Consider the following 19614-nt stretch of genomic DNA (forward strand, 5'->3'; position numbering starts at 1 on the left):
CAAGTGTTTATTTTGCTGATGTGTAGTACAGCGTAAAAGCAGCCGACAAGTGTTATTGGATTGAGACTGTAGATGGCTATGATATTGTTGAGTATATTGTTGGAAGGGTTGATAAAGGAGACAAACAATACTATGTGAAATGTGAGATATGCGTTGTTGAACACAAGCTGAAGGAAATTTCTTGTTCTTGTCTAAAGTTACAGTCCCTTGGAACCCCATGCTCACACATCTTCTTTGTATTGGGTTGTCGAGGAGAACACAAGCTTCTAGACTGCTGTGTTTTGGAAAGGTGGACGAGGGGGGACCAAGCAGTGGATTTCCTCCTATAAGGAAGAGCGCCATGTATGACTATTCCGATAGCCTACAGAGGTATCATGAGCTACACAATATCAGTCAAACAACATCCTTCATAGCATCTCAATCACTTGAAGCATATGGGCAGCTCAAACGCATTCTTCATGAGGAAGCTACTATGATCCCTCCAAATGGAGGAGAGAACAGAGGCAAGAGGTTTGGTCCTGTGCTGCCGCAAGCCCTGAATGTTGATTCTGTAGATGTCTTTGATCCCATACATGTGCCTAGCAGAGGGGCCCCGAAGAAAAAGTTGAAGTCAGTTTTAGATAAATCTAAGAAGAAATGTACCCTAGTGTAAGGGTGAGGGTCACAATCGGCGAACATGCTCCAAGAGAGAAGAGGTAAGCTAAGTGTAATGTTCATCAAAGCTGAAAACTAGCTGTCTGTGAGGCATGTGTACTTATGGGTAATGTTCCTCTTCATTTGTAGGAAACAATGCTCCCTGAGGATGTGCCGGATATATGATTTGCCAAAGGTAACTAAAATGGCCTAGTCTTGTGTAAACACTACACTGTTTAGCACATTTGCTTTCCTTGTCATGTGAAACCCATACCCTTACTGTTTGCTGTCTATACTACTTATTCCTTAAAAGCATCCTCAATTTGATGCATCTGCTTCTTTGGTATGTTGGTTGCCATATGAGCCATTTATTTCTTAACTTTGGACATAATCTTTTACAAGAAGTTTTTGTTTGCTGGTAGTTTACAGTCACATGAGATTCATACATACACAACTACGCAAATAAAGGGGGAATAACTTGTGAGCACATTTATCTTGAGGTTTCCATATGGATTTTTTGAGTGAATGGTACCACAAACATGATAACTACTCTTGCTTTGAGCAGCTTTTGCCTCCAATAAATGTACTAAAAAATAGTTAATCAATAGAATCTAGGAGCAACTCTTAAGAGTATGCGGATTTCATTATACTATCCTAAGGTTTTATTTTTTGCTGTACTAATCCACTCTTCTACTTGGGCTTGAATAATTGGTTTGCATGGTTTATAATCTAGGATAGGATGAAGCTGATCAGGTCTCAGGACGAGCACTTATTGCTTTATTTCTTATCCTTTCCTGGGTTGTGGTCATTGTTCAATGCTTCATGGGTTGTGACATATTGAGGTGGCGATCATTTTATGCAACACATGATATGGCATGGAAAGCTCATTACAGGGAAGTGTTCGACCATGGAATTCGAGAAGCTTTGTGCTGCCTAGGACGTGCAAAATATCTGTAGGTGGCAGACCAGAGATTTTACACTTTGGAACTCCAATTTTAGTATAGTTAGTTGAGCTGATTGTTTTATAACTGACGGATTATGCGGAGAATGTGCTTTTACTATGGAAGATTTGGATGGATTAATAAAGTAACTCCCTCTTATTTCTGCCTCTTCTGTTCTTATGTATCCTCCCTCTTTGCAATGATGAATTTTCCTCTCGCCTTTCAATCAATTCGATCCTTAGGCTACGATCTGCTGCAATAAGTGCTCTTTCAGATAACTCTCCAGATGATACAGCAATGATACAAAAGCTCGCTCAAAGAATTTTGCATGTGAACAGGTATCATGATAATGGTCCTGATGATGGCATAATCTAGGGCTATGCTGATCATACAAGAACATCAGGTCAGCATAAATTTGTGGAAGTTTCGTTTACCTTCTCTTTGTGCAATCTTAAATATGCATGGAGTCTGGTTTTGCATGCATTTCACCCATCTTTTCTGTAATCATTTAACGTATTCCACTTGTTGTTGCATTCATAGGACAAGAAAAACTCCATAGCAATATATGAAAAACTAAGCTTTATGAATCTTCCTTGGGGCCAGAGATAGGCGTACACAAGATGAGGTGAACATAACAACACAAGTGTCAAAATCATCCTGCTAGCTCAAATCAGCAAATATTGTATTTCTTGGAAACTTCAAATAAATAGCAACCTACTGCTTTGTTTTGAAAAAGTAACCCTATAGTGATATAACAAGTGTAAAAACATGATGTTGCCTCAATCATAGGTGCTATGAGAGATAACTATCATATACCCACCACTTGCAGATCCTTACTTAAGAGTTAAGAAAGAATAATGAACTGGATCACAGAGTAAATCAGATCAGTACTTTGCTTTAAACTCAAATGCTTCTTTTTTATCTAGTACTTCGCTTTAAACTAAAATCCACTAGTCAAATAGATGGCTACTTTTAATGACTCCCATGCGACGCTAAAGATAGGCTATGGTATAGTGCCTTCAGGTCTGCCTCAAGGGTTGTCTCTAGCTCCAAGTAGCTGTCCATCATCTCCAGATTGTCTGCATAAATTAAAATTTTAGCTTCTTGTCACACATTGAGTGCAGCTTAAAGATGAATCATCAATGGATTCTTAATGCATTGGTTTCAAGCGATCTTTACATAAATGACAAGTATCCAACATGACAAGTAACTAAATGTCTTGCGATTATGCTAAGAGATCACTTTCTTAAATGTTAGCACCAGAGCAGCAACACATAGGACATAGCTATGTCAAAACTTGCATGGAAGGTTACTGTACTTTGCATACTGCTATATGGACATAACTGATTCTAAAGTTTTAACTAGTATATCTTTGAAAATAGATCGAATATCTCACCTTATGCCCTCAGTACTATTCAGTACCACGTTCGTATTAGATGTTCCGTCAGCTTCATCATCGGACTCATCAGATGATTCCATTGGCACATCCTACATTATAGTCCATTAGATGTTAGAGCATCAGTACTTTACAAGGTCAGTTGATGGCTTACTCCAAGGAGCAGTATTTGTCAAGAGGAACCAATACTCACATCTGGGTCTTGGTCTTCATATTTGCTCACTAGGTACAAAAGACAAATCTTAGTCCCCTGTTCAGCATGAGCACGCACCATTTGGTTCATGTCATCTTCTCTGACTATCTTTACAAGGTCAGTTGATGGCTTACTCCAAGGAGCAAGATTGAGGTAGTATACCTCTGAGTCGAATATGTGCCCATTATAGGTCAAAGCCCTCATGAATTTGTGGAACTTAATAGATCTACCTTGCAAAGCCTCTCAAATCTGCTCGAATGTCGTACTTCTCTAGATCAGAATAAAGCTCCTCCAATTTGAAAACCTTAAATCTCATGGCCAAATACTGCATGTAGGGATTACACGAATAAGAATCATTTGAGCACAACGAGTTCTTACACAAAAAAGTGTACGAAAATTATATATACCAGTGCACAGTAGTTGTCCACTGCCATGTTGAAGTACCAACGTGGCATACAAATCATATCATCTGGTACCTTAAAGTCCTAACAATAGAGGGTTTAAGATCACTGTTTATATAGTAAAATTTTTAAATTAAAAGAGTACCGTGGTTACCTCGACATTCAAGTTGTCAGTCAGACCCTTCAACTTTGAGCACAACACTTCTACTTATAGTAGTCTATAACATCATTTAGCACCATTTTCATCCTTGCCACTTTGATTCATGATGTTGACTTTTTTTAAGGTAATTGGTAAAAGTTCAATCTAGCATTAGGTACATATGCCTCTTTTGGAACAGAAAAAAGGAGTATACAACAGAAGCAGGGAAACAAAACACATAAACGAATTAGAGAATAATACCATGGTGGGAAGATATGAATTATGTTTCCAACCAGAAGATCCACATTGTCACATATCTTTGGACTGAAGATAATGGTCCTCCTAGTTCTGCTTTCGTCTATGGTGCTGTCTGCTGAGGCATTACTTATAGCAGTATCCTGCATGAACATAAGTTCCATGAGAACATCACTGCTGCAGAATGCTGGTAAAACATCGTTTATGTTCACATAAGAGTCAGTTCATTAGAAATTTGTCTAATGGCTACAACAAAGGATACCTTTTGTCTAGTCATCTAGATGTAGCAGAATAACTTTCAATTTTAGTTTGTAGCATTGCATAATTGGTCAATTCAGACATTACTTTTCTAAAGAGCATACTGTTCTGGATAAGAAAGTGATAGACAATCATCTTGAAACATTTTTTTCCCAAAATGTTTGTTCAACTTAGCAGCATGAGAAGTAAAATATTATTTAATTTAAGAAGATTACTGCCACATGAGTAGATAGGAGTTTTTCGAAGATGGAGGCATGGAGCACAGACATTGCTCTTTTCCTGGAACATGCAGCTGCAGGACTGTTAGCTTTCCTTCCAATGATCTTGACATGATCTGAACAGTAGTGCCCTTTAAATCACCTACGAATTTGAACTGTCAATATCTCTGAAATCCATGTATACAAACATACTATGCCTAATCCAAAGCATATAAGTGGTACCAACTACCAACTGCTACTAACAGCACCACCTGAATAACCTTGCTCTCTGCTATACCGTCTCAAGAACTCCGCATGCCAATCTTTCTCCATCTGCATAATCTGTTGCATTCTTCCATAGTTACCAGCTCTGCCACAGAGCAAGACCAATAAATACTCAGAATTCCAGTGCAAATGGTCATTTCAATAAGATTTGGCAAGAATTCAAGACTATTATACCCTGTTGATCTCATTGAATTCATGGCACCATCCATGTTTGTTGGATTGAAAACTTCTTGGAATAGGTCAGCCATAGTTTGCTGGTTCTCATCTTTGTTCACCAAACTCAAGTGGTTTTGAGTAGCATCCTATTCCAGGATAAAAGAAAAATATGTTTGAGTATCTCAATTTTCAAATGAACAACTGACTAATATAAAGTGTTTATGTTACCATACTTCCTCCTCGCTAGATGTTCCGTCAATTACATGCTCCAAGGGGTCCTCACTGTCAATACTCCTGTCTCCTAGAATAGCTAGTGTTTTCTTCTCGGAAGAAAGGAGTTTTGGCTTCCAATGTTTAGTTCTGGTGTGTTGATGTGACTGCAAAAAAAATTACAATATTCAGAGGCAAGCTAATTCTTGTCTGAGAACCCCAAATCATGAAATAACACCACAAGAAACACACCAAAGATGTTGTCTCGACATAAGACTCAAAATTCAAAATTACACATGATGGCTGTGTCAAACTAAAAACCTAAGTCCAAGAACATTTAATTCAAGCTCATATCTGCAAATGAGATTTGTCAATAAATAATTCACTAACTAAAGAGAGCATACTTGACAGTTTCTAACCTAGTATACGAAAACCATCAATCCTGTAAGACCATACCCCTTTTGTCAATTGGAAACAAGCACTGTATGCTATGATGAACACACAATTGCAAGTGATTTGTATGAACTACTCTAGTAGTTACGATATTATCTGAACTAAGAATCAAAAGACATGAACTTGCAGCAGCGAGAAACCAACCTGGGTAACACCTATGCCGGGTAAAGTGCGCGATGAAGCGCGCAATGAGGTCAGCCGCGAGGGGCGCGCCGCCTGCAGTTCACCGCCAAGAGCGTGGCCACGTGGGCGGCAGCGCCCGCGTCCGCTTCCTCGGCGGTGTGCACGATGGCCAGCGGCGCTTGGCGGCGCCAGCGCGAGGCGCGTGACGCCGAACCTGCCCATCGCAGATAGCACCGCGGCGGTGTCGAACCTGCCCCTGGTCGTGTGCAGCACGCCAGCACTAGCGTCGGTGTCGGCGCCGGCGCCTCCTCCTCATGGCGCGCTTGGATCTAGGTTTCATGGCCCCCATCCTCTCCTGCCTCCTCTTGCTCCACCATGGACGAACGCCGAGGGCGGAGCCCGAGCGGAGTATGGCCAAGGAGGAACGAGGGGTAGGGGTGGCCCGTTGCCCTGCGCCCGGCCTCCTCCCATCGACGGCGGCGGCGGCTCACAGGACGGCGGCGGTGGAACCCTAGAAGAAGTAAACGACATATTCATTTAACTAACTATACTAATTGTATTATCCATCCTAACTATATTACTCAAAACATTATTTTTGCATTTATAGAGTTACCGTTTTACCCTTTATCAAAAAAAAAAACTACGAGAATAGAATTACCGCCCAGTCCTAATCCCCACATTTGCGGAGGCAATGGAAGGCGATATTTGTGCATATGGCCCACCGATCATAGACACAGCAATCGCCTCCCCTTGCCTCCGTCCCATTGCCTCCCGTTGCCTCCTACCTTTGTTGCCATCGGATTGGCCGCTCTCGGTCGATGTCAGCCATCGAATTTTTCCTCAATTATTGTAAAAAATTTCTTATTAGTATTAGCCACCCAATAAATGATCTATATCCGTGCCACAACTTTTCCTACAATCTTAAGGCAAAACGACGTTCTCGTCAGCCATATCCACAGCATAGCTTTCAAACAAAATCTAGGTCAGATCCGACGACGGCCCCCTCGTCTCCGCCGTGAGCGAAGAAGCTGCCCACGTCCTCCCCATCCAGCTCTTCACATGCATATATATGGCGGGCACCCACACGCCATTAAAGAGCACTAAGCTAGAAGAAGCACACACGCAAGCCCAAAGCTTCGCCCTTCGATCCTTTGACTTCACGTCTCGCCGCGTATTATATAAACACCCTGCAGCTGCAGCATGGCTATGCATCTCAAGCCATTACGCAGCACGCCAGAGCTGTTTCAGCAGCTGTAGCAGAGCAACACCAGGACGAGGTCCAGCTGGGCCTCTCTTCTTCCCCCTCGCCTCCTCCTCTCCCTCCTCGCTGAGACGCCCGTCGTCGGTGGTCCAGCTCCGCCGGTCGCGGGACAGAGGGAACAAGAGGAAGACGACCAAAGGGTGCGTGGCGGCGTCGTCATCGTCGGAGGCGCCGAGCAGCAGCAGTAGCGCGAGCGCTGCAGCGTCGTCGGCCATGGCGGCAGCGGCGGTGCGGGTGACGGCGGTGGCGACGATCAAGGTCACCGTCGGCGGGTTCCTGAACAGTTTGAGGCCGTCCAGGGCCATCGACGACGTCAAGGACCTCATCGGCAGGTCGCTCTACCTCGAGCTCGTCAGCTCCCAGCTCGACGCAAGTACGTGATCGAGCAGACTACTCTCTCTATTATCTCGCTCGATCGCTCGCTCTCTAGCTACTACTCCAATCCTATTGTTTTTTTTAATTCATGTTATATATTCCATTATTTCCATATCGATATATCGGGTTGGAAATGAAATCACTCGACGGCCAATCATGAACGAGCATACATGCACATGTAGTATTTATTTTATGCACATGTACTAGTTACTACTACTCAACTAGCAATAAATCAACAATACCTAAGATTGGAAGTCATTTATATTTAATTTCTCAAAGCTGCCTTTTTTACAAATATATATAGGACGAATCTAGCTAGCAAGAGAAGACTTAGGCAAATCATAATTAATAAAGAATAATGACTCCTAATTAATGAACGTATTAATTAGTTCTTCTAGTAGTATATAATAGCTTAATTAGAGAGTGTATGCATAAATAAAACAATATTAATTGACGCTTTGCATACATGGTACTACTACTAGTTGTACCTCATCGTCGTCGGTCAAAGATAGATTTGACACGCATCGCCGCATGTCGCTATTTTAGTACCCATGTCATTTCATTTTCACTTTGAAAAGTTTTGATGAGAAAAGGGGAATTTGACGAGGAAAAAAAAAGAGAACCACGCACTTGCTTGTTGGAAAGTTATCAAGCATTGCGTTAGCAAGTGCGTACTTTGAACTGGTCCATTCCATGGCGAGGAAAAACTTGGCGCTGCCCGCTGCAACGACGAAAAATGGATCCATTCCAATTGCCTGGAACTGACCGACGAACCACTGCTCTATGCAACTGCCTGCTTCATCACATATGCATATATGCATGTCCATCGATCGATCGTTGGATGATGCGAATGCATGTACACAACCGAACACAGATCAAGATAATATTGTAGAACTAACAGTGACATGCAACGGTCTCTCGCCCTGTTCACTTGCCCTTGTAATCCGTACTTTTTCAGTAAACGAACAGGTATTTTCCTCTCACAACAAATCAGCCAACCATACTTTTAGCCATGGCTTATCAGCCAAGTGAACATGGTGTCTGAATCGCGCACACATATATGGCGGCTGGCGGCCAAAGCTTAGCTCGTTGTAGGATGCCAGATCAGATACCACACATGTGCATATAATTCGTGTAGCACGTTTGCAGTGTCGCTTCCGGTCCAACAGTACGAGAGTTGAACAGGGCGTTCAAACTTTTTGGTACCTACTGCACAAGTCGCCCTACTTGTATATATAGCGACATAGAAGCACTATTCTAGCTAGTGCATTTCAGTCCTTTGCTGAAACTGGTTTTATTTACTACTCCCTCCGTTCTAAATTATAGTTGTTTGACTTTTTGACCCCAAAATTTGACCGTTCGTCTTATTCAAAAAAATTTATACAGATATAGTCAAATTTAATTCATTCTTGAAGAACTTTTGTTAATAAAGCAAGCCACAACAAAAAAAAGTGATATTTAGCATAAATTTTTTAATAAGACAAATAGTCAAATTTAGGATTAAAAAAGTCAAACGAACTATAATTTAAAATGGGTTTAGTACATATTTACGTTTGGCCGCCCATACGGCCATACATGAAAACTTGCTGTGGAAACTGACGTACGGGAGGGCTGAAGGAATGCCGCCGCACGATATATTGTTTGCATATTCGATCGCGCACGTCACAGGGAGTGGTGTGGTGACGACGTACTAACATGGGAACTTTAATTAGTTTCATATGTTCTGATCTGCTGCACTACTTCAGCAGTCTTTTTCGTTTTTGGCTTTTGGCGGGAGAGAAGCCAGTACGCGTCTCTCTCTGGGACTGGGTCGTCGTAGCTCTCACTCTCACTCTCAGAGCTAGCTCTAGCTGCTTCAATTCACCGTCGTTTTGCTTTTTGCCTTTGGTGGAGACGTAGCTACCATTGTCCATTGTTCTCGTCACTACACCACGTACCCGTAAGTACTATACGTCTGATCACGATCCTAGCGCCAGGCCGCCAGCACACGAATTCGAACGAAGCTGCTCATCACGTCGTCGATATCTACGTACGGTCTTATCTACGACGTGCGTGATACGTCGTAACGGTGTGTGTGGATGTTAAGACACCACGTCGATCCGGCTACATTTTAATTGCTACTCGATCAAGTTGAGCTACTTTATTTCCTAACTGTTTTCAATTTTGAGATGCTGCCGTGTGTAAAACTACATTTTATGCATGATTTATGTACTAATATATATATGCTATAGGTTTAAGCACGTGCTATATATGTGTCACTACTAGAAAACGGACATTTCACCAACTTCGATTTTAGCCTTTAGTCTCGATATTTTTTGCGTTCGGGACTAAAGGACTTTTAGTCCCGGTTCGTAATACCAACTGGAACTAAAAGTCATCTTTAGTCCCGGTTGGTGTCACCAACCCGGAGTAAAAGTTCACCAACTTTTAGTCTCGGTTGGTAACACCAACCGGGACTAAAGGGTGACCTTTTAGTCCCGGTTGGTGTCTTCAACCGGGACTAAAGGTATTTTACCCGGGACTAAAGGTCTCCCACGAGTCGATTCAAAAGGAGAGCACACATGACTCTGTCACAAGTGGTGTGCAGTTGAGTTGGTAATGTACCTACGCACGAGGAGAGAGATGTTGGGTTCGAATCTCACGTAGAGCAAGCGAGGCCTCGAGGATTTCCTTTATTTTTTTTCTTCCGTGGGTGACCTTTAGTCCCGGTTCTCAGACCCGGGACTAAAGGCCACACCTTTAGTCCCGGGAATTTAATCCCGGTTGGGAAAACCGGGACTAGAGGGCCTTCCCAACCAGGACTAAAACCCGTTTCTCTAGTAGTGTGTGCACAAGCACAAGGAAGTGATGTGGCGTGCATGCATGCCTCGCTGTCAACTGAATCCTACATTTATAAATAGCGTTCATAAAATCGCCGGCTAGTGTGGTTGCAAAATGTCAAACACAAATTAAATACCTGTTATTAGCCTTTTCCGTGTTCATCATCCACACCAAAGTAAGCAACGTACGCGCTCCTGCATGCTAGCTATACGTACAATACTAGCAGCTGTAAACTAAACTAATATCATCTGCTATTATCGTGTGAAACAATAAGCTAGCAGTAAATATTAACCGCGCTGCTTAATTTCTCTTGAAAATGATGGAATAAGCAGAGACGGGGCAGGAGAAACCCAGGCTCCAGAGCTACGCCCACAAGGTGGCGGACAACGACGCCGACGTGGTGACCTACGAGGCCGACTTCGACGTGCCGCCGGGCTTCGGTGACGTCGGCGCCGTGCTGGTCACCAACGAGCACCACACCGAGATGTTCCTCGAGGACGTAAACCTCTACTCCTCGGTAGCGGCGGCCGGCTCCGGCTCCGACTCCGACAGCAACGACGCCGACGACGACGGTGCCCGCGCCGCGCCGCTCCTGGCCATCCGGTGCAAGTCGTGGGTGGAGCCCAAGTCCGCCGACGCCAACGGGAACGGGAAGCGCGTCTTCTTCGCTAACAAGGTACTGTGATCGGTCGTCCGGGATTAATTACCAAATAATTAAACTGTGTACTTTACCCGTACTCCAACGACTTAAATCACATGAGCTTGACAAGTAGGTTTAGGCTATTCAGCCATGTGACCATCAAACCATCTTGTTCAAACTATAGACCGTCATCTGCATCACAAGTCAAGCTTTCTAGTGCATGCATGGTCTCTAGATCTCTTGTGTTATTTTTTTATCAATATAAAATTGGCACACGGTGTCCATTCGTCAAGAAACGACCGCTAGTTTTAGGGTGGAGTATAAGATAGCTAGGTATTAATTAATCCGGGATTGAGGGGGTTCGATGTCAATGACTCAATTCGCATTTATCAGCACAGCAATCTAAATTTTAAAACGATGAGTAGTCAGTCTATTCGGCAGGGTTTGATAAGGCCAGTCTCAGTGGGGGTTTTATCTCCTAGTTTTCAACACACCCATATTTTGGAAACAGTGCAGAAGAGTTTCATGATAAGGCCAGTTTCAGTGGGGGTTTTATCTCCTAGTTTCCAACACACCTATATTTTTGAAACAGTGCAGAAGAGTTTCATCCCATACTCCCATGAAACTTTTATCTTCTCTTTCTTCATCAAGACAGTGCCATGTCAGCATATTTAATGCCCATGAAACTCTATGAAATCCCCATTGAGACTGGCCTAACTAGTACTCCCTCCGTCCTATAATTAATGTCGTTAACGCTTCCTGATAAGTCAAATGTTTTAAACTTTGACCTAATATATATATAAAAAGTATTGATATTTATCATATATAATTAGCATCGTTAGATGAATCACATAATATATTTTTATAATATAATTATTTAGAAATATATATATTGCTAATATTTTCTAAAAATTTAGTCAAATTTAATAAATTCTGACCGACATGAATCCCATAACGTCATTCTTTTTGGGACAGAGGGAGTATGTAATTTAAGTATTCCATCATCAAGTTAAATAACAAGATTTGTTTAATTTTAAATAAAAAACTAAAAGTGTCAATAACTTTGAAATCATACCGTTTGTAAACATATACTTGTACTCCCTCTGTCTCAAAAAGAGATTTCCTAGAGTTTGTGATAGTCAAACTTTTTTAAGTTTAACTAGATTTATAGAAAATATTAGTAATATTTGTATCTTTAAATAAATTTATTATAAAATATATTTCGTGGTTTATCTAATAATACTAATTATGTATCATAAATAATAATATTTTTTATTCTTTTGAGAAAAATTAATATTTTCTTATGGACGGAGGGACGGAAAGAATATTATGAGACAATGGATGGGCCAACTAGCCTTCTTTTTTTTTTTTTGAGGAGGAGGATGGGTGAACTAGTTGAAAACTCGTCAACTGCCCATGGTCCAAAACAACAGCAACGATGGCCGATCCAAGTACCACGGCCCAACAAGAGCGATGATTTTGCATTATTATATCAGCACCGAAAATTTCTTGGCCTCCACTGAACTGAAAATTTCTTGCCGTGCAGCCTTACCTGCCGGGCCAGACGCCGGCTGGGCTCCGGAGCTACCGGAAGAAGGACCTGGAGCAGAAGCGCGGCGACGGTCGCGGCGAGAGGAAGCCCACCGACCGCATCTACGACTACGACACGTACAACGACCTGGGCGACCCCGACAGCGACGCCGGCAAGAAGGCGCGCCCCGTCCTCGGCGGCAGCGCGCAGTTCCCCTACCCGCGGCGGTGCCGCACAGGCCGACCGATGTCGGCCACGGACCCCAAGACGGAGACGAGGAGCGGCGACAACTACGTGCCCAGGGACGAGGCGTTCTCGGAGGTGAAGAACCTGCAGTTCTCGGTAACCACGCTGCGGTCCGTGCTCCACGCCGCCGTGCCGGCCGTGCAGTCCACGCTCATCGACCCCGACCTCGGATTCCCGTCCTTCTTCGTCATCGACAAGCTGTTCGAGGACGGCGTCGAGCTGCCCAAGGCCGAGCAGCTGGGCTTCCTCCGCAGCGCCGTGCCGCGGCTGCTCCAGATCCTCCGTGACGGCCCCGGCGACCAAGTCCTCCTCTTCGACACGCCCGCCAATGTCCAGAGTACGCATACACCTCGCCGCTCTAGCCTTTTCAATTTCATTCACTCAGCACATAAGAATTCTATGAAAGATTCAGCAGTTCACATTTGTTTGCAACATGAAAATTCAAATTCATTGATCACCGACTGCTTGTTGCATGCAGAGGACAAGTTTGCATGGCTGAGGGACGAGGAGTTCGCGAGGGAGACGCTTGCCGGGATGAACCCGTACGCGATCGAGCTCGTCAGAGTAAGTCGATCTCCATGTCCAAGACAACTTTTTTTTTTTATTTTGATGATGATCCGTGTCTGATGCCTGCACAATGCCGAAAATACGAATGTTGCAGGAGTTCCCTCTGAAGAGCAAGCTGGACCCGGCGGTGTACGGGCCGGCGGAGTCGGCGATCACGGCGGAGGTACTGGAGCGGCAGATGGGGCCGGTGATGACGGTGGCGGAGGCGGTGTCGCAGAAGCGGCTTTTCATGCTGGACTACCACGACCTGTTCCTGCCGTACGTGCACAAGATCCGTGCCCAGGCGAACACCACCATGTACGGCTCGCGCACCGTCTTCTTCCTCTGCGACGACGGCACGCTGCGGCTGCTGGCCATCGAGCTGACGCGGCCGGCGTCGCCGACGCAGCCGCAGTGGCGCCGCGTCTTCACCTCGTCCACGGACACCACCGAGTCGTGGCTGTGGCGGATGGCCAAGTCGCACGTGCGCGCACACGACTCGGGCCACCACGAGCTCGTCTCCCACTGGCTGCGCACGCACTGCGCCGTGGAGCCCTACATCATCGCGGCCAACCGGCAGCTGAGCGAGATGCACCCGGTGTACCAGCTGCTGCACCCGCACTTCCGCTACACCATGCGGATCAACGCGCTGGCGCGGTCGGCGCTCATCAACGCTGGCGGCATCATCGAGCTCTCCTTCTCGCCGCAGAGGTACGCCATGGAGCTCAGCTCCGTCGCGTACGACAAGCTCTGGCGCTTCGACACGGAGGCGCTCCCTGCCGACCTCGTCCGCAGGGGGATGGCCGTGGAGGACCCCAGCGCGGAGCACGGGCTCAGGCTCACGGTCCCGGACTACCCGTTCGCCAACGACGGCCTGCTCGTCTGGGACGCCATCAAGGGCTGGGTGACGTCGTACGTCGCCAGGTTCTACCCCGACGCCGGCACCATCGCCGGCGACGCGGAGCTGCAGGCGTTCTGGACGGACGTGCGCACCGTGGGGCACGGCGACAAGAAGGACGCGCCAGGGTGGCCGGCGCTGGACTCGCCGGCGAGCCTGGCGCACGCGCTGACCACCATCATCTGGGTCGCCTCGGCGCACCACGCCGCCGTCAACTTCGGGCAGTACGACTTCGCCGGCTACTTCCCCAACCGGCCGTCCATCGCGCGCACCAACATGCCGGTGGAGGAGCCCGTCGACGCCGCCGCGCTCGCGGCGTTCCTGGACAACCCGGACCAGGCGCTCCGGGAGTGCTTCCCGTCGCAGGTGCAGGCGACGCTGGTGATGGCCGTGTTGGACCTGCTGTCCACGCACTCCCCCGACGAGGAGTACCTCGGCGGGATGGAGACCGCGCCGTGGAACGACGACGCCACGGTGCAGGCGGCGTACGGGAAGTTCAACGCGCGGCTCAAGGAGATCGAGGACATCATCGACGGGAAGAACAAGGACCGGAGGCTCAAGAACCGGTGCGGCGCCGGCATTGTGCCGTACCAGCTCATGAAGCCCTTCTCTCAGCCCGGTGTCACAGGGATGGGCATCCCTAACAGCACGTCCATCTGATAATCCTTGACTTTATTTTACCTCCGTACGGTGTCTAGTGGAATTAATTCTTCGTCATTGTCATTGTAACTGTAATAGCAGGGATGCAAACTTATTTACTTCAGTCGGTTGTATATTTTTTTTAGATAATGGATAAAACAATATCCGGCCTCTACATCCATAGATGTACACAGCCCATTATTACAAAGTTTTGGAGGAAAAAGAGAGAGCCAGTCTTATAGATCGACCCGGACGCTAATTTTTTACATTTCTATTAAACATTCTAATATTTTATAAACCCCTTAAAATAAGAGTCTGTCTACTCTTGCTCGAGTGTTCCCACACTCGATTTCTTTGCTTCACTATTCAACTTCCTCCTCACCCTAGCACGGCCACGGAGCTCCGATGAAACCCTAGCACGGCCGCGGCGAGCTCCGCCCATGGTGCCCCCGGCCGGTCTCATCCATCGCCGCCAGGGCTCCTACCGCCCAACCGCTGTTCCCATCGCCTGGCCAACCTACCTCCCCCCGAACCCCATTTTGTGCCCACCGGATTTAGAGAAGAAGAGGGGGGAGAGACCAGATTTGGAGAAAAATGAGAGGGAGAGAGATCGAGTGTTGAGAGGCAAAAAAAAAAAAAACACTCGAGCACCATACATATTTACTATAAAACTATCACAATATCTTAGGATACAGTAGTATCCGTGCTACCGGATGATGAACTCACTATGCATATATCTTAGGAGTTAGGATACAGTAAATTCGGTCACAACGTTGTCCACAACTCCACATATTTGACGCGTCCCTCGTTTTGGATGCCTGACTAAAACCTTTTGAACAATGATAGGTAAACCATTGGTATTGTAAAATAAATCTTCAAACATCATTGGCCCTGTTTAGTACAGCTTATCTGGGCCGAGATAAGCTGCACAAATAGAGTAAAAGCGGCGGTCAAAATAAGCTGGTTTGATCCAGCTTCTGTTTTTTAGTACAAATGGGAGCTGTGGGAATAAGCGTGGCCAGAATAAGCCGCTGAAAAACGTAACGTTTGGCTGTTGATTTCAGCTTATTTTGGCCATAAGCAGCTTATAAGCTGTACCAAACAGGCCCATTGTCAATAACGACCAGTCATTGATATTGTAAAAATTCTGTGGGTAAAGCTTAAACCTTCATTGCCAGAAAGGGAGCAGGAGATGCACAACTCCTTTGATATTAAAATTTTCATAATAGTCTGACAAGTAAAGAACTACATATATGTGAGGTAAAAAAACGCATTCCCGCTCACATTCAAATTTCCTTTCGTTGGCACTGCGAGTGAAGCGCTAAAATTGGCAAGAACACTCGGTGTGTTCCAAAGGCCTAATAAAAACTAAAGCCCAGCCCATTACTCTGTGAAACCGACTTGACCAAAGCCCGCTACCCCTCGTCGGCGACCAACCTCCACACACGGTTTCCACGGCCCGTCTCCCTCCTCTCCGACCCCGACCACTGACGCTCGGCGCGCGCCATGGAGCCGGACGCCGACGAGGACTACATGGGCGACCTCTCCCGCTTCCTTCCGCCGAGTCCGTCCTCCTCTTCCCCGCCGAAGAATCTCGGGCGCCGGAAGCAGCCATCCACGCAGGCGCAGGCGCAGGCGCAGACGCGGGCGAAGCGCGGGAAGGGTGTGCCGTGGCAGGAGCGGCGGCGGCAGGAGCGCGAGCGGAAGCAGCGGGAAGAGGATGCCCGCACGATGGCGGGGCTCGCGGAAGCCATCCCGGAGAGCAACGTAGGGTTCAGGATGCTGAAGCAGATGGGGTACGATCCCGAGTCCCGCGGCGCCGCCGCCGAGCCGGTCGGCATCGAGATCCGCCGCTCGCGGGCGGGGCTCGGGGCGGAGGAGCCCGCGTTGGCGCCGGCGACGGCGCTTGCGCCGGTGGAGAAGTCGCGGGAGGTGGTGGAGCGGGAGCGGAGGCAGCAGGAGGAGATGGCGGTAGAGCTAAGGGCGCGGAAGAGCACGCAGTGGAAGGGCAGGAGGGTGGTTTGGGACTACCGCAAGGCCGAGAGGGCGCTCGCGCAGCTGGAGAACCGGGAGGTGGAGCCACCGGCACCGGAGGGGGTGGAGAAGGAGAAAGGGGCAGAGGAGGAAGAGGAGGTGATCACTGAAGAGGTAGTCAATTTTACACTTTTCCTTGTTATATGTTGGTCACATTATTTAGGATCACAGGCCCAATGTGATTGTGCTATGCATTATGATTTACAGAACTCGATCTTAGTGAAGTCTGTAGAATTTTTATGGGATTCCCGAGAATGTAGTGGAGTTAACACAAAACTGATCATGGTATCAAATCAGGTATATGACTGTTTAGCCATTTTGTCACCACTGTCGTCGACTCGTCAAAACCATGTTTCGGATACAAAAAATAATAATAATTCGACCTTGTTTTTTCTTTTCTTTTTTTGGCTTCAAAAAGACCAAGCATAAATGCTTATGGGTGCCTGATAATAGTATGCCTGCCTTTTCATATCCATGTGGTGTGAAGGCAGTGAGGAGTTGCATGGATATGGATTGTGAATTCTGAACTTTACTAACTGTGCTGGTGTTGCCAAAGAGGAAGAGATTAACATGCCATGTTTTGTGTTGTAGGATTTGCAGAACATACTGTCTAAGTTGCGTGACCAGTACCAGTATTGCCTTTATTGTGGATGCAAGGTGAGCTTTGTTCGGGAAACTCAGTAAACTTTTTTTGATACAGCATCTTCCATACCTTTTAAACTGGATGCCTTTTCCTCCTTTGTTCAGTATGAATCACCAGAAGCGCTGGCAAAGGAATGCCCCGGCCCTGATGAGGATGACCATTGATTTGTTGTGTGAAGGTGACAAAGAATTGTCTTTGATACAAACAGGTGATGGTTCTATATTCACTGCAATGAAGTTCGGTCATGATTGGTGTACATTGGATTCGCAATACATTGGAGCATCACAAGCTTTGTGCTCTTGTCCTTATCATACAGACACAATAAGCACTAGAATAGCTTGTTTTTTTGGCCGTATTGGCTACTTTTATACTTCTAATTAAATAGTTTCTTGCTATTTTATATCGGAGTGATGAGACCTTAAGTTGACACAAAACAGAATTGTTGCCCTGAAAGTGCTGGAAGGCATATCCTCTAGAGTGATGCCATGCAATTCACTATTAATTGCTACTTGTGCAATATCTCAATATTTTTTCTCGAGTAAAACAGGAGAGCTGCGTGTCATTTTATTTAGAGAGGAAAAAAGTACAGAGGAGGAGGCCAATTGGCTAAAACGGCAACCCATCTAGCAAACAGGGTTATAAAAGCATCACAATACAAAGGTCTTCCAAGTCTCCCTGCCATAACATGTCGATTCGCATGCGTTGTCCAATAAACATTTGGCCTCGGTGCTGAAGGGCGTCTGGGAAACGCACGTCTAACACGTTCTGTTTCGCAGGCTTTTCGCATCTCCTTGTGGATACACAGCTTGTACATGGAACTAAACAGGCCAAAACGATCAGAAAACGCCATCCACCACAAGGGCACATGGATGGCAGTCTAGTCTACAAATCGAGTACTATTAGTGTATCTAAATCTAAACTTTTTAAATCTTTTTGTGATACTATGTGTATCCTGGAGTGTTTGAAGCTCGTTATATCAACTCGATGTAACGATCTTGAAATTAATAAAGCTTCTGTTGTTGAAAAAAGAAAACACCATCCACCACCCGATTAAGTGTCAGGTGTGAGCGAGTGAGTTCATGGAGTGTGGAAGCACCAACCAAGCACCACAAACTGTACTCGTTGACTAGGTTTACAACAGAGTGTCTGAATAATTGGCATGGCTCCCTCAAACATGCAGGTGTTTTGGTGCTTCTAGACTTCTCAAGTCACTAGGATGATTAGGGTATTGGGACTTCTCAAAAAAAAAAAGGTATTGGGACCCTTTCGCATTTCCTTAGGGACATTTCTGTTGGTGCTGCCCCACCAGCTTGAGAAGCTTGTTGCAGTGATAAATATCTCAATATGAAAACTGAAGTGTATTTTTTCTTCGTCAGTTTGGAAAGATGGGAGTGGAATGGAAAGCCACAAGGAGCGTGTGCATATGATATGCTATGCAGAAAAACTGGAGCGTAGCTACATCTTCGGAGTCCCTCATCAAGGCACAAAGGCTCTTAAGAGCCAGAAGAGAAATGTTGCCAGTGGTGAACAAGCAAACTGTGATTTTGACCTGTGATAAGCGGATGCCATTTTTGTATCTGCTTTCCAACTGAGTGAGAGAGGGGGCTATATTTGTGGACATCTGCTCGATTTTGTAGTTGGAAAAGTCGAAGTCTATTTTATGAAACTTCCACCGTGCAATGCTGGAATGGAATATCTGTACATTGCTGTCAGTATCGTGTCGTCTAAGGATCCATCATTGCTGAAGAAATGCCTGGAAAGGGACATGATCACTGTTGAACATCATAGAAGGTACCATAATACCATATGCTGCAGCATTATTTAGCATGACGCCGGTTCTTATTTCCTATTGTCCCTAACTTCATCATTGTCTCTTTGGACCCTGGCAATTCAATTGGTCTTCTTTGATGTATGTTCCTCATCTGTTTGCTCTTTGAATTAGACAGTTCTCCAACAGCAACATTTTCAACTTGTACCGTCTTTGGAAATAAAAGAGAAGGAATGCCATGAAAAATAGTGATTGGACCTAAAAGGAGATACATGCATCAAATTTTCCAAGACATTCTCTTTCGTGCAATTCCAGTCTTGATGCTTTATGTAGAAAATAAAACAGTTACACTAATAGCTGGATTTCAGTCTCATGGATGTTTGCAGTTATTTGCTTGCTTGTGTTCTTGCTTGTTATTCGTTGTTTTGTCTGTTTGATTTGGCTAAGTGTGAAAGGGCCTCTAGCTGAGTTGGTAGGTAAGTAAGTTGATTCAACCATGGTCGTTGTTGTTCTCTCATGGGCTACAGTGCGTTGTGTATGGGTGGGGCAGGGATTGAGGGGTCTTCTAGACCT

The 19614-nt window shown here is 45.7% G+C and overlaps 1 protein-coding gene and 1 pseudogene across 4 annotated transcripts; both read left to right on the forward strand.

Annotated features, from left to right (window-relative positions):
* Window positions 1-6726: 6726 nt before the first annotated feature.
* On the forward strand, window positions 6727-14835 carry LOC136476870 (probable lipoxygenase 8, chloroplastic; annotated as a pseudogene).
* Window positions 14836-16013: 1178 nt separating this feature from the next.
* Window positions 16014-19234, forward strand: LOC136472825 (uncharacterized). Of its 4 annotated transcripts, XR_010762438.1 has the most exons (5): window positions 16014-16744; window positions 17222-17287; window positions 17378-17481; window positions 18454-18525; window positions 18650-19234. XR_010762438.1 is itself a non-coding variant. In XM_066470527.1 (4 exons), the coding sequence occupies exons 1-3, from the start codon at window positions 16103-16105 to the stop codon at window positions 17435-17437; spliced, it is 768 nt and encodes a 255-aa protein (XP_066326624.1). In that variant the 5' UTR covers window positions 16014-16102; the 3' UTR covers window positions 17438-17481; window positions 18650-19234. The 4 variants fall into 4 exon arrangements, 2 of the variants coding, with proteins under 2 accessions (XP_066326624.1, XP_066326625.1); XR_010762439.1 differs by lacking the exons at window positions 18454-18525; window positions 18650-19234 and adding an exon at window positions 18050-18442 and having other exon boundaries at window positions 17378-17933; XM_066470527.1 differs by lacking the exon at window positions 18454-18525.
* Window positions 19235-19614: the final 380 nt, after the last annotated feature.

This window comes from Miscanthus floridulus, chromosome 8 (assembly GCF_019320115.1).
Source record: "Miscanthus floridulus cultivar M001 chromosome 8, ASM1932011v1, whole genome shotgun sequence".
In the NCBI taxonomy this organism is placed as follows: Eukaryota; Viridiplantae; Streptophyta; class Magnoliopsida; order Poales; family Poaceae; genus Miscanthus; species Miscanthus floridulus.